Consider the following 16,344-nt stretch of genomic DNA (forward strand, 5'->3'; position numbering starts at 1 on the left):
CATTCACGTTGTACCGTAGATGCCTGTCGGCCAACACATGCATCGACAGTCCTTAGCGATAATCCAGCCTCACACAGCCCGATTATCCGAGCCCTCTCAAACGGCGACAGTTGTTGATAGCGTGCTCTTCTCTGTCGTCGAGGCATGTTTGACGGGGAACACTTCACTGCACAGACTGCAAGTCAACTACGCTACACCAGAGTCCGTATACTGGAGTTGACTCCTCCGCGACCAATCACGTGGGGAGACCTGTAGCAACAATCTAATGGGTCTGAAACTTTGATCGTTTACATACCTACATGGCATCGTTCCATATCTTGAAAATCAACACAAATGACCAATGCCTTCATGGTGTTACAATTTCCATTTTCTTAAGTGTATCTATCGATACCTAATGATTAAAACCTCATGTCTGATTTAACTAATTTTACGGAACTAAAAAGCTCTTTATCTTTAGATTTCAAGGTCTCTTTCAATAGGTTTACTGATCATTATTTTACATACCCTCTTAGAAACTAGCATGTATTGAAAATTTACAAAATGTTTATACAAGTTTCTTTCTTCCATACTTTTGCATTTATATTTACATTTGATTACATCTTCAGACTCTACTGTAACTCTTAATGCATGAAAGGTCGAAATACTTTTTTCTTACTTGAATATATTACTTAATTTAGGTGATGCAATAGTTAACTTAACAATTTGATCTGTCATTAATTGTTTTACTTTAGTAAATAAACATTATTACAGACAAGTAATTCTAAAATGTTCAATCATTATCAATGGCCAATGAGTTTTTCACACAAAATTCTGCCTGTTCATGTTTACTAACTGGTCACTGGAGGTTGCTATAATTCTATTTTTCCTTTGTTTGATCTTTGAGCAACTTGACATATATATATATATGTATTTTTTAATATCCACATTTTTATTTTACTCTCTCTTATCTCTTTTAATTTTCCCATTTTTCTCCCACTCTCATTTTTGCTATCACAGCTCTATGATCTCCATCGAATGTTTCTCTTGATAAAGCTGTTACATTTGTAATAACAAATTTTTTTTCTAATCAACCTGTTCAAGTCACATTTAAAATATCTTCGTTAATTGACAAGTTATTTGTTGAACATGTTTCGCTCCCTTATAGAGCATCATTAGCCAGATCTGAATCTCGAATAATGGTATGTTCATAAACAATGACTCCAGAACTATTGAAACATTTTTTCACTAACTTAAATTTACGCTATTAGAATATCATAAATTACATAAACCTTGATCATGCCTTATTAACATGGGCTTAGTAGGAGATATACAATAAAATTGTGGTAGAATGAGTTATTCTAAAATACTTAAAACAAGTAGCATGTTTTACATCTTTGAAATAGGTGAAATTCAATCTTAAGAACTAAATTTGAAAGTTTCTTTGTAATGAGATTTGGTTAAAAAGTTTTATATCCTTTAAGGATAAGAGTCTCTCAGGATTCAAAGATCTCGTCAATTTTTAAAACAATGACTCAAGAACTATTAAACCATTATTTCACAATCTCAAAATTAATTTACTAGAGTATCATAAATCAGAATCTTTGGTGATATTTCTTAATAACTTGGGTTTAGTAGGAGAGACACATTAAAATTGTAGTAGAATGAGTTGTTCTAAAATATTTAAAACAAGTAGCATGTCTAACATATTAGAAAGACTTTAAATTCAATTTTAAAAACTAATTTTGAAAATGTCATTGTAATGAGGTCTGGTGAAAGTTCTATATCCCTTAAGGATAAGAGTCTATGAAGATTCAAAAATCTCGTCGATTTGATAATTGTACTTGTAATAGGATCATTTAAATACTTATCGTCATTTTACCACGGCGAGTGCTGTTGAATAAACAGCTCTTGTCGACGTCGGTGACCATACGTTGAAATTGCAGATTTAAAAGGTGTGGGCCAAGCTGAGTGGCTCAGAGGCTCAGACAATTAAGGCGCTGGCCTTCTAAGCCCAGCTTGGCAGGTTCGATCCTGGCTCAGTCCGGTGGTATTTGAAGGTGCTCAAATATGACAGCCCCGTGTCGGTAGATTTACTGGCACATAAAAGAACTCCTGCGGGACTAAATTCCGGCACCTCGGCGTCTCCGAAGACCTTAAAAAAGTAGTTAGTGGGACGTAAAACAAATAACATTATTATTATGAAAAGGTGTGTTTGAAAGGGTTGTAAATCAACGATAGTGGTTGAAAGTTGTTAAGTAGTTTAGCTTGTTGTAATTCTGTAACAAGAAAAGGAATCTTGTGAGTAATCGGAAGTTGTGTTGCTAGTTAATTGTGTACTTCTCGAACTTTACTTACCCCTCCAACGGTTGTTGGAAAGCAATTTTGCCAAAGTTTTCATCCCCAAAACAAATAATAATCATGGAACACTAAAGAACACAACCCCTCCCTGCGACCCTAATAGACATTCCCCTTCCAAAACCACACCTACTAACAGTTCTCCTCCTACCCCTATTCCTTCCCCTCAACTCCTACCACCTCACTCATACAACACAAGGAGTAGACGCAGAACAGCAAGCAGTAGCCATACAACCTTAGCTAACAACAAACGTTCAAACGACCGTTGGAGGGGTAAGTAAAATTCGAGAAGTATGCAATTAACTAGCAACACAAATTCCGATTACTTACAAGATTCCTTTTCTTGTTGCAGAATTACAACAAGCTAAACTACTTAACAAATTTTAACCACTATCGTCGATTTACATCCCTTTCAATCACATCTTTTAAATCTGCAATTTCAACGTATGGTCACCAACGTCAACAAAAGCTATTTATTCAACAGCACTCGCCGTGGTCAAATGACGACAAGTATTTAAATCTTGTGAAAGTCAATATTATCCTATTACAAGTACAATTACCAAATCTATGAGATTTTTGAATCTTCGTAGACTCTTATCCTTAAGGGATATAGAACTTTCACCAGACCTCATTACAGTGAAATTTTCAAAATTAGTTCTTAAAATTGAATTTAAAGTCATTCTAATGTGTTAGACATGCTACTTGTTTTAAATATTTTAGAATAACTCATTCTACTACAATTTTAATTTGTCTCTCCTACTAAACCCAAGTTATTAAAACATGTCACCAAAGATTCTGATTTATGATACTTTAGTAAATTAATTTTGAGATTATGAAATAATGGTTTAATAATTCTTGAGTCATTGTTTTCAAAATTGACGAGATCTTTGAATCCTTATAGGCTCTTATCCTTAAAGGATATAAAACTTTTTTACCAAATCTCATTACAAAGAAACTTTCAAATTTAGTTCTTAAGATTGAATTTCACCTATTTCAAAGATGTAAAACATGCTACTTGTTTTAAGTATTTTAGAATAACTCATTCTACCACAATTTTATTGTATATCTCCTACTGAGCCCATGTTAATAAGGCATGATCAAGGTTTATGTAATTTATGATATTCTAACAGAGTAGATTTAAGTTTGTGAAAAAATGTTTCAATAGCTCTGGAGTCGTTTACGAACATACCATTATTCGAGATTCAGATCTGGCTGATAATGCTCTATAAGGGAGCGAAACATGTCCCACAAATAACTTGTCAATTAATGAAGATATTTTAAATGTGACAACATTATAATGTATTGAACAGGTTGATTAGAATAAAAACTTTATTACAAATAACATATTTCAATACGGATTAAGACATGAGATTAGTCACTTGCAAAGCTGTTACATCCATCAACTGTCTGCTATTTGTCCTTTCCACCAGAAAGTAATAGGTTACTGATTTTATTCTTCTGTCACCCCAGCCATATCTTTACTGTAATTTTCCTGCTGCTTTTTTTCCAAAACCGTGTGTTTCCTTCAATCATTCCACTCTTCTCACAAAACTCAAGCAATTTCTCATTTCTTTTCCCATATCCATATGGTTTGATTACTTTTTCCTTTCCTTGTCTGTCGCTTTCCCACCTGTGCATTTAAGTCTCCCATGATAATCACTTCCACACCAGTTATCTCCTTTTTCTAGTTTCTCCAGGAATTCCTGAATATCCTCCTCTTTGTTCCCTCCCTGTAATGCATACACTTGTACAAAATCCTTCACTTCGTTCCTCATTTTCAGTCTAATTCTTACTATATTGTCGCTGATGTACTCTTACCTTATCCATATACTTTCAGCCGTTTCAAAATTATCAGGCCCACTCCATTTTTTGCCTCTCTGCCACCACTCTGGTATTGTATAAATCCTTTTCTCATTCTCTTCTGTCCCTTTCCCTTTCATTTAACTTTGCTCAATCCCATCATTTCTTTACCCTCTTTCTCCATAAGATCTATGACTTCTTCTGTCCTTCCTGTTAGATTCATAAGACTTTTCTGACTCAAGTTGCTAATGATATATATATTAAAATTGTCTTTTGAGAATTCATGTGACTTGAGTAAAAAAGTAACATCTGCAACGGTCTATAAATAGACCACTATAGATCACTGGGCATTATTGGGTTAACCCATTAGAGCACAACTTATCTTCCTTGAAAACATTAAACAAACATGTAAAATACATTAGTTCAGTCTACAGTAAACCAACAGTATTGTTCCTTCTCCTCGCCATCCACTCAGTTGCCCAAAATCACCTGGTCTGTATATGGACTACTGTGTGTTAATGTGATTGAAACATGTTATGATGATGAACATATAAATGTTTGTCTCTTTCATGTATTTTAAATTTAAACTTCATTTCGTAAAGCAGTTACAGAACATTTAAGTCAATACACAGAATTACGAAACCCCATTTGAGTTGTCAAAAGTTTCTTAATTGACTATGGTAAGGATCAAAACATCTTTGGCACAGTCACATCACACTTTTTGCAGAACGTTAGTGGCCTTTTATCTAACATTGTCTCTGTGAAGAACGTTTAGCCGTAAAGTGACCCCTTCCATCAAATCTCTAATCAAACTGTAATACACAATGTCATGAAAGTGGCCAGCCCATCTTCTTGTTTGTAAACATCTGCAGATATTGCACTGCCAAGCTTTCTCTGAATTCAAGCAAGTCCAGGGAATCTCGCCCATCTATTTCTGTATAGACAATCCAACCATTTACTACAGACATGCCCAACATTCTTATGAAGAGGGCCCAGTACCACTTTTACCATGGTTTGAAGTAGCACATTTCCCTGCCAACTAATCATGAAGGTCCGCTCCACCCATGTAATTACTGTAGTGATTTATGACAAGTGTTTGTTGAACACTGATTTTCTGTCTTGCATTGCTGTTTCAGCTGCTTACAGATGCCACTGGCTCTATTACATCAAAATTTGATGCAAGGGATACACATTTATTAACATTCCATTTCACAAAAAGAATTTCACCCTGAATGTCAAATGTATAATCATTGGATCCCCATGCTGAATTTTGCAATGATTTTGTATCCTGGAGAGGACAGTTTCCAAGTCTGTTTTCTTTAACTGATCTAGTAGCCTGAAAAGCAAGATTTTGAAGGTGGAGCAAAAGATCCCTGCCGGTAAAAATTTGCCAAAATAGACATCATGAGAATGAGAGTTATCAATGCAATCCAATATGTTCAGCACCACTCTGCGCCTAAAGCTAAGTCATTCCTGTCACTGGTTTCACTTCCGTTATCATGTTTTCCACAGTATAAGTAAAATTTGTAGCAGTACTCATTAGAACCGTATAGAGCTCAAAGGTTGTAATCCAATCGAATTGGTTTCCCTTGAATGAATTGTTTGAGAATATTGTGGCCATAATATTTTGCGATCTATGGTAAGGTGCTATGAAAATATACCAAATTACTGGAAGGAAGCTTTTAACAAATATACAAATGGCCTCACTTTGAATCCTTTATCTTGCTTCAATCATTAGCAACAGCATTGTTGTTAAAGTAAATAAAACTCTTCACTTTTAGGTACTGATTTTTGAGACATAGCATTTTTTACAATGTCTATTCCAAAATCCAGCTCCTCTGGCCAGTAATGCTTCTCAGAAGAAAGTCTGCTGTCCTCGGAGAGTAGTAATATGCCATAGGAAACTCTGAGATCATCAGGATCGAATGAGAATGTCGTAAGTATTCTTATACAAGGATGCATACGATACAGTTTCTCTAACAGTAAATTCAAACTTATCACTATAATTTAGAAACAAAATGGTAAACAATGGAAAACCATCCTCAGGACTGCCGACAGTGGGGTTCGAACCCACTATCTCTCAAATTCAAGCTCACAGCTGCACGATCCTAACGCACGGCCAACTCGCTCGGTAATATCATCCGTAAACAGCATTACCTTCACTTCCCTGTCCCTGTATTTTACATTTATCTTCTTCAAAATTTCTTCCATTATGATTATGAATAACATTGATGGTACCACAGTTTCTTGTCGTAGTCTTATTTTCATTTCAAAACCACACTGTCCTCCCCATATGTGTCTAGACACTGCTGCAACAAGTTTTGTACATTGCACATATTCTGTCATTTATTTTCTGAATCCTTTCTGTTGCATTACTTTCCATGCCTTTGCTCTGGGTACGCCATCATAAGCGTTTTCTAAATCGAAGAATAGTATCACCATAACTCTTCCATATTCCCAATATTTTTCCATTAACTGCCTCGTTCTGATTTTAATATTCCATTTTGAATGCCATACTGCTTTTTCTTCCTATAATTGTCCTTCCACCTTTCATCTCATTCCCTTTTCTAGAACCCCTTCAAATATTTTTATTACCTGAGATACAAGTGTGATTCCTCGATAATTGAAGACCTCGGAGATAAGTAGTTTTAACCCTCAGATTGCAGATTTTTCAGTTCTTTGTTGTTGACAGTTATATCCAACTTGAAGATTATCTTTTCTCAAGAAGTTAGTGGATTTAACAAGAGATGGCAGCACAGTTCAGCTTCACTTTCATAACAAGCCTCATGTCTGTGCAGTATTCAATCGCAACCCACATATCCAAGATGGCAGATCATGTTCTTGAACACGTGCTTTCTGCTAAAGAAAATTCCACTTATGATAAAGAAAACAACACTGAAGATGAGGATATTTTTGGCAGTGATTATAGTTGAAAGGATCCTGATTACACTGAAACCCTGGGAGTTGATGGAAGTTCTTCAGAAAACAGTGTACAGGTACGTTTTCCAGATGGCTTGCAGCTGTATTTACCGTGTGATTTTGAATATTGGTTGTAACTATTTACATGTGATGATATAAAATACCTTTTGCATTATTATTATTATTATTATTATTATTATTATTATTATTATTATTATTATTATTATTATTATTATTATTATTATTATTATTATTATTATTATTATTATTATTATTATTATTATTATTATTATTATTATTATTATTCCTTGAACATCCTGTATAACTTTTTACACTTGGTCACTGCATCATGTGAAATTTATAACAAAAATGCAGTAATTTCTTTATATTAGTTATTTTTTAATCTTAGTTTTAACTGTATTAAACATAATGTCTACATTCAGCATTTTTTTATCTTTTCCTAGGGTGGTAAACAAGACACTTCTGCCAGAACTTCAGAAAATACTGGGCAAAGAAAGGGCTGTAAAAGAGAGAGAGAAGGAAGACAGGTAATGGTGCAGTCAAGATGAAGAAATTCTGGAGAAAGTTACAGGCAGTATGGTGGGAAAGGTAGGAAGGTAAAATTAGCAGAAATGGGGCCAAACTGCAACTGCTCCAAGAAAAGTTTCAACAAAATAAGCGAAATTGACTTGCACTCATTCGAGTGTGGGAGTGCATAGAGAAGAGGGGAGGATAACCAGAAGATATACCTAAAAAAGGAGAAGAGTGGTGGAGAGACAGGCAGCGCTGGAGGTCCTTGATTCACAACCCGACCCGGGAAGCTGGAAACGGGAAGTGAAGATGATGATGAAGTGAAAATGACAGACATGATTTATTTAAATCTTTCTGCAAAACTCCGGAACTTCAATGCTCAAAACAGTTTCATTTTCGGACTGATACAAACACCAAGAATGGCAGTAAATCTGAGCAGACAAGGAAGAGGAGAGTGTGATTTTACCAAAGTCAAGTTTCCATATAAATATAAATCATATCTGCCTATTCCTCCTCCCAAGTAGGAAGATGTCTCATCTTGTTTGAAGTTGGCGCCATCAATATATTGTAATGGTTATAGCGTCCGGCATGCCAACTTGCTACTGGCCGAGCTCGTCATTCATCGCCCCACCCCCCTTATGCTGGACCGCGCCAATCGTGAGCAACACTTAAGAAGCGCTGGGCCGGCCCTTCTCTCTTCTATCCGTGGTCGCGCCGCATGGGACAACGGAAATTATTCGACTATTAATCTAGAGTGTTCCATCTCGCGAGGTTCCTGGATCCATCGAACATCCGGACGATTCTAGAAGGGCCAGCGCAGGTATATAAGAGAGGAACGACCTGCCTGCAGTCAGTGATAGTGAGTTGGTGAGTGAGTGAGTGAGAGCGAGAGCGAGATTGAGTTCGCTGGTGTGAGTTAGCGAAGAGCATAGTCAGTGATAGCCTGGGCTGAGGTGTCAGCCTGATGGAGTATCTGCCTGTTGGAGCTGAGGACTCGTTCCTGTTTCGTTGACGTCGTGCGTGTGTATCTCTTGGGGTCAGCTGCTGGAGAAGAACCTTGGGTGTTCTGGAGTAGCGCGAAGGGAACGCTGGGTGCCGACGTGTGAAGACTGCGGAGTTCGACGGATCGAGTGAACAGTGGATACTATCCCGACCTGCGAGACTGACGTGTAGGCTGTGGACCGTGACAGTGCTAACGAGTGTGACTGAGTGGCTGAGAGAGTGTACAGTACTGTAAATAATCAATTACTCTGTGTGTGTGTGTGTGTGTGTGTGTGTGTGTGTGTGTGTGTGTGTGTGTGTGTGTGTACGCGCGCGTGCGTGCGTCATTGTAAATGGGACATGAGAAACTAAGAGAGAGAGCGCGAACCATGTAAGTGTGTAACCGTGTGCTTGTGTAAGTTGTGGCTCGGCTATCGCGTGTGTGTGTGTGTGTGTGTGTGTGTGTGTGTGTGTGTGTGTGTGTGTGTGTGTGTGTGTGTGTGTGTGTGTGTGTGTGTGTGTGTGTGTGTGTGTGTGTGTGTGTGTGTGTGTGTGTGTGTGTGTGTGTGTGTGTGTGTGTGTGTGTGTGTGTGTGTGTGTGTGTGTGTGTGTGTGTGTGTGTGTGTGTGTGTGTGTGTGTGTGTGTGTGTGTGTGTGTGTGTGTGTGTGTGTGTGTGTGTGTGTGTGTGTGTGTGTGTGTGTGTGTGTGTGTGTGTGTGTTAAATTAGTGCTTAGTTAATAAATCTTAGAAATAGGTTGCTACCAGGTTCTGTACGCCTTTATTTACTTATTTACCTCGCCAACACGTTACAATATTTTAAATTTTGTATTGTTTGAAGTGCGGTGATACTGTCGGTACAGAAATGATCATTGATGATAATGATGGGAGTTACGTAAAAGCAGCTGAGAGTGAAAAGACCACTTAACAGGAATGAAGCAGAGGATCTGTCATTGTAATTGTATTACCAACTTGTTTCTTTTTTAACCTATCTGAGGTGCCTAGTATCAAACATGGACAAAAGCCATTTTGTTAATTTTTCAGTACAGCCACATTTTTGTTTCTCTATGTTAAACCCCCGTTACATGTGTGAAAATTTTTGTGTGTCATATTTCCAGCCCTATGAACAAGAAAATCATGGTCGACACTTAGGAATTTCAGTCTAAGTCAATGTACAACACGTTCAGATATGACGATGTCCATTTCTGAAACCGAGATTGGCTTTTGTCCATTTTTGATACAAACATCCATGTAATTGTTCACTTATGAAACGAACTATCCCAATATTTGGAAAAAAAAAAAGTTGCAGGATGACACGGAAGTAAACTTCCATTTTAAAAGAAATATAATTAAAATATGAAAGAAAGAAGGCTATTCTTATACTTTGTTAACATTTTTAACATATATTTCAGTTCTTGCTTCACTGTATTTCTGGGCAAGTAACCTCCGGTTCATCACAAGGGTCTTCAAAACAATCACATTCATAAATAATCATTAACAGCTCGTACATTTTCGCTACAAATGTTCTTATTGATGACTTTGACATACCACTTAAGAGAGGCATTAATTTCCAATCTTTTCCGAAGTGCTTTCCTAGTAATTTGTCAACATCTTTAAGTTTCTGTGGGTTTACATTCATGCCAATATCAGTAGGTAAAGGATTCATTAACATTAGACTTACCTGTCATGCTTTCATGATCTTACGCTCAATACTCGTTTCCAAATACCAAGCTCGATAGCTGCAGTCGCTTAAGTGCGGCCAGTATCCAGTATTCGGGAGATAGCGGGTTCGAACCTCACTGTCGGCAGCCCTGAAGATGGTTTTCCGTGGTTTCCCATTTTTACACCAGGCAAATGCTGGGGCTGTACCTTAATTAAGGCCAAGGCCACTTCCTCCCCATTCCTACTCCTTTCCTGTCCCGTCGTCTCTATTAAGACCTATCTGAGTCGGTGCGATGTAAAGCAACTTGAAAAAAAAAATGTTTCCAAATAATAGCCTACCTCACCTTTAACTACAACATTGCCTCTTTTCGTGCTCCTGAGTACAATTCTTTTATACTGTGAAATCTTGAAATGAAGTTGACTAGTAGATTTGAGATAAATCTGTGCTTGTTCTTTCCAATTCAGTGGTTCCAAGATTTGTCCAATCACTTTCACTGTGCCGTAAATTTTGAACACCTCAAGATGTTCATCAGGACTTACTATGGTCATCATCTTCTTAAGGTCTTTCTCAACGAGTCCAAAAATCCTATCTGGAGGCAAATATGAGTGTCCAGTAACTGGAAATACCAGTTTTAATTTGTCAACAGAGGATGGTGCATACTTTGTAAGCCACTTTGCACACATCGCCAACATATTAATGTTTTTATTTTGGATGGCGCAGCCAGCAGCAATCAACTTGACTGAAGTGAAGCCTTGTAAATCATTAGATCGTAACTCATTGACAACCGCTGATGCTATTTCGTTTGATGATTTCTTTCCCTCATTCTCCAGACACGTATAAACAGACGCATTGTCAGGGCACAGTTTGCTTTGAGATGTGCCTATTACAACAGACAGATTTAACAGTAGAGTTGTCTGGAATAATAAGCTGACTGATCACTTAATTTTGGCAAAACGAGGTTCTTTTGGCAATCATAGGACATTAAAAAACAGTCCCCCTCTTTTTTCCTTAAGATGTCGATAAAAATTCTCTGGTCGCCATGACAGTTTGATGTCACTTGTAGCAGTATGATTGGCTGAAACGGTCATGTCCATTTTTGATCTAAACTACGTTTGGAGGTGTCCGATTATGAAAGAAACTGCATATTTCTATGTTAAAAATTACGTACAAATATTCATTTATAAAAGACATGGACCACTAATTCAGAGAGAGCATAAAAAATAATGTAAGGATCAATCCTTAACTCAATTTTGATATAGGTGGCGCATGTCCATGTTTGATATTAGGCACCTCATTTGTTACGAAATTTTGTAGAGATGTTTTCTTCTGTTGTCAGTTGTTCACTACTTCATCAGTATTTCATGTAAAAAAATTATAACCTGCAAATCAATAGGTACTCATGATATACTCTTAATTGCCTATAATACTGGTTCTGTATGCATTTTATTCTCTAGGATATCATAAAGAAAGATTACATGTACCAGTATATTGAGTAAGACGTTTCAAAGATTAAAAATTGTAGCAGTTAATATTTTGTGAAAATTAATTTCTTTTTATCTCAGAACTTAAAAATATAGGTTGTCATTATTTACCCCAAGAGTCTTGAATCATCACATATTTTCTGGTCAACCTTCTTAAATATAGGTATTATTTGTCATTTATGCTAGTAATTTGGTGCTGCATTTGTCATTTCCATACACAATTCATCCAATCTTGCTGCTTTTCCGATTTTCATTCGTTTGACAGCAGTTTCTTCCTCTTTCATCATGATTTCGCTCTTGGAGTCTGTCTCCTCACATTCTACCTGTATCATCTCGTTCACACACATTCATGAATTCATCAAAGTAATCCTGCCAACTTTTCCTTATCTCTTCTGGTTGTGTTACTATCTCTCCTTTTTTTTCCCTTTTTTTATTATACATTGGAATTGGGAGATACCCATTGCATTGCTTGCGTAATGTAGTATGATCATGAACGCTAATGCAGTATATGTTAGTGATGACGATTTACCTCCTTTTCAAATGTTTTGGACCATAACAGGAAAGGATAGTGTTACAAACTGGACAAAAAGTCCTCCTTCAAAAAACCTACATACTCGAACCCCCACAACATTGTCATTCATTTACTGGGAGTGAAACTCGTAGCAAGAAGTGCATCTTTGCGTGAAGAAGCTTCAAGCAATTTTTCACAAATGATGATATGTTGCAACTCATTGTAAACTGTCCAAACCTGGAAAATGAAAGGGTTGGAGGAAATTACACTCACAAACGAATAACTTATCACGATGTGGATTGTCATGAAGGGGATAATGATTATTTCCAGTAGCGTTATTATTTTGGAAGAACCCCTCCCCACCACCCAGGGATATACTGCAGGAATAGCATTACGGGTAGTTAGCAGAATCTCAGTCTGTCAGCTGAATTATGCAAGATGAGGTGTTTAATAAAGATTATTCCGCTGGGCTGAGTGGCTCAGATGGTTAAGGCACTGGCCTTCTAACCCCAACTTGGCAGGTTCGATCCTGGCTCAGTCCGGTGGTATTTGAAGGTGCTCAAATACGACAGCCTCGTGTCGTGTCGTTTCTTTTTATCTCAGAACTTAAAAATATAGGTTGTCATTATTTACCCCAAGAGTCTTGAATCATCACATATTTTCTGGTCAACCTTCTTAAATATAGGTATTATTTGTCATTTATGCTAGTAATTTGGTGCTGCATTTGTCATTTCCATACACAATTCATCCAATCTTGCTGCTTTTCCGATTTTCATTCGTTTGACAGCAGTTTCTTCCTCTTTCATCATGATTTCGCTCTTGGAGTCTGTCTCCTCACACTCTACCTGTATCATCTCGTTCACACACATTCAGGAATTCATCAAAGTAATCCTGCCAACTTTTCCTTATCTCTTCTGGTTGTTACTATCTCTCCTTTTTTTTCCCTTTTTTTATTATACATTGGAATTGGGAGATACCCATTGCATTGCTTGCGTACTGTAGTATGATCATGAAGTAAAATTAAAACATAAATTACATGACAACAACAAAATTACAGCAAACAAGTCTCTAAATTATAAGTGCAAAGTTCTGGAACTGAGCCCTATACTGTACTTCGGTGGGGCACAAACTTTAAAGTTTATACTTCAGAATGTGTTACATGATAGGCAGGTGGATAAACCATGGTCTGCTGCTAATAACATGTTTCCGATAAATGCAGCGCTTGAATTATTCTGATGGGGAACCTTTCACATAGCATTTTGTGTAATTATGGATTTTTCTGCATTGTTGTTAAGAATTGGACCTTTTTGTTACATGCTTAGCACTTAATATTCCGTTCAGTTCAGACTCTAGACTGAAGATTGCTATCTGTTATATACAAGAAATTGTGAATCATGTGAATTCAAACAGTTTGTACATTATCCCCTTACTTGAGTTTGTACCGCTAAATAGTACTGTTACACTTTTTCAGGAGAAAGAAGTTGCAAACTCACCTGTTGATGTTCCCTCCACTTCTAAAGCAGGACTAAAAAGAAAGGTAATGATTAACTCTGTATATTTCTGTATAGCGGTAGGTATGGTGCAGAGTTCAATCTCCCCTCTACATTTTATCCCTCACTGACATTTAACATAACTTACAAGGAAGCGGTACAAAAATGTTCTTAATTGACATTACACGACAAATCAACATATGATAATGGGTGGTGCCTTTGAGGTCCTGGTAACATTTGTAACCAGTTTAATGCAGAGAAGCAGTTATTAAGATAGAGAAACTGGCTTGGAGAAAACATAAATATTATTTACATTGGAAAGAATGATGTAACAAATAACAATGCAGCTGAGACCAGCCATAGGAAGAAAAGACCTTGCATTGCTCCATTATTTTAGGTGGAAAAGCAAAAGGATGATGATTTCAGAAAGAGTGTACCATGGCACTGCTGGGAGGTAATGATGGGAAATACTACCACAGAAAAAGGATCTTAGAAGAAAGAGCCCAGTATTTGCCTGGTGTGAAAATGGAAAACCATCTTCAGGGCTGCCGGCAGTGGTGTTTGAACCCACTATCCCCTGGATGCAAGCTCACAGCTGCGCGACCCTAACCGTACGGCCAACTCGCCCAGTGTTTTCTCAGGATTAGTGCTGATGCCGCGAGTGTACAGCATCTCTCCTACTAAGCCAGCCTCTTACACATTCCCTTCTTTCCTCATTTGCTTCTTCTTCCAACGCTTCACTAACCTCTTGCAGTAATATATTTTCAAATGTGTTTAAACAATTCCTTACTATGTGCTTACGCCATGACATGGTGCTACTACTCTACTCCTGTATGAACAATATGAGTGTCTATTCTATCAGACAGTGGTAGAGTAGAGTAACGCAGTTACTCTACTACCTCCTCTACTCGCCTCGCTACTCTACCCGTGTAAACCAGCCTTTAGTACTTGAAGTGGTCCACCTGTTTCAATTTTGTATTTCCTCAGTCCAGTCTCGGAACTGCTAATTTCCACTTTTGTGCACCTACCATCAATTCTTACTGCAGCCTGATCATCAACATAAATTCCTTGTATTGCCTATAGATAGAAGGTCGTTGGACGAGGACAGTCATGCTACCCACCAACCACCAGGTTGAGGAAACGAGAGAGAATAACCTACCCCTAATCCCCCAATACAGCGAACATCTTTTTCCACAATACTGGTACTTTTGTTAAATGGCTTCTCTAGATCTATGAAATATGAATGACCCATACTGAAAATCTGGTCCTCTTCGCCCCTCTGTGGTGTGAAACCACACTCTTTTTCATCCAACTTGCTCTTCACAATGGATTGGACTCTGCTTTCCAAAATGCCAGTTGACATCTTGCTGGTTTATTGATCTGTGAAATACCTTGATAGATATTGCAATCCTTCCTGTTCCCTTGTTTATAGATAGGGGTATAATGTTTTGGTATTAATGATAGACGCAAAATTTTTGGAAACTTAATTTTGTATGCGGTAAACCTGAATCTCGTGAAGAAAATCAGGGAATCGTGCATTTTTATTCACAAATTATCACAGAATCGTGCCATTGGCACGAATTTAGCATGAAATAATATTCACCACAAAATACTTGCAAAAACAATGTTTGTGTAGACTAGAAAAAACACCATTTGCCTACATATGTGACTAGGAAAGGGCACAATCCTTACTGGCAGAAGTAGTCTTCAAAAGCGATTAACCCGAACCTCAGAAGAACTAATCACAACATGACACCTACAGGTAAAAGGAGGATACCGGATTTCAACCCATCTTGTTGCAGTAGTCAAGATTCTGGAAAATGTGAATGCTGTTGCATGCTGTCAGGCATTAGTAGAAGTTTTCACGACATTCTCAGTGGAGTATAAGCACATTATGACGATAGTAACGGATCTGATTTATTAAGGGGCTACCAGGTTCTACAAAGCCTAGCAAAATAATCAGCAGGAAGAAAGGGTGAATGTGATTTAATAAACAAGCATGCTTGAATTTCACAGCAGTTTTGCCTCTAAAGTTCTACGTTCACTATGGTTTTCTGTGTCGAACATTGACATGGTAGAGGGTTTTCAGTGTATGAAGATGTTTTATTTGCATGTGCAAATGTGGAAACTGTTTAAAGACTTTTCATTCATTGTCGTGAAGTTTAGGCGGTGTTCGATAGTACTCCATAGTTGTTTTTTTTTTTCTTTTTCTGTGCCTATAAACGTGTATCTAAGGTGCAATAATAAGGTTAGAAAGCATGTTTTGTTACTGTAATATTTGCTTTGCATAATATCATTTGTTGTGTCATAACTGGTATTTTCACAAAATAAGCACCAAAATCGTTAAATAAGCACGGAAATAGACTCTTAAACACTACAAAATCACACCCCTACTTATACAGGGTGTCCCCAAAACACCAACAAGGCTTCGTATGTTGTGTGGGATAGCGGACTGATCAGTTTTCAGGAAGGAGCCCCTGTCCGGAAATGCACGGTTTGGACACTGGGAAGTATCAAAGTCTGAAAACGTTTGTGACAATTTGTTCTGATTTGGTGTCTTAATATGGAAGGTATCTTTGTACTACGGATGGACAACCTCAGCCTAATAACAATCCTGCGCATGCACTACATTCCTC

The 16,344-nt window shown here is 37.4% G+C and overlaps 1 protein-coding gene across 2 annotated transcripts in view; it reads left to right on the top strand.

The window, feature by feature from the left end:
• The window catches only part of LOC136863060 (UBX domain-containing protein 7), a 463,333-nt gene that overhangs the window by 213,655 nt on the left and 233,334 nt on the right, over positions 1 to 16,344 (top strand). Inside the window, exon 6 of one of the 2 annotated variants that reach the window (XM_067139389.2) lies at positions 13,690 to 13,755. The exons of the other annotated variant lie outside the window; for it this stretch is intronic. Coding sequence (XP_066995490.1) covers positions 13,690 to 13,755 — 66 coding nt within the window. The remainder of the gene's footprint in view (positions 1 to 13,689; positions 13,756 to 16,344) is intronic. 2 annotated transcript variants of the gene reach the window in all.

Source organism: Anabrus simplex, chromosome 2 (genome assembly GCF_040414725.1).
Source record: "Anabrus simplex isolate iqAnaSimp1 chromosome 2, ASM4041472v1, whole genome shotgun sequence".
Lineage (NCBI taxonomy): Eukaryota > Metazoa > Arthropoda > Insecta > Orthoptera > Tettigoniidae > Anabrus > Anabrus simplex.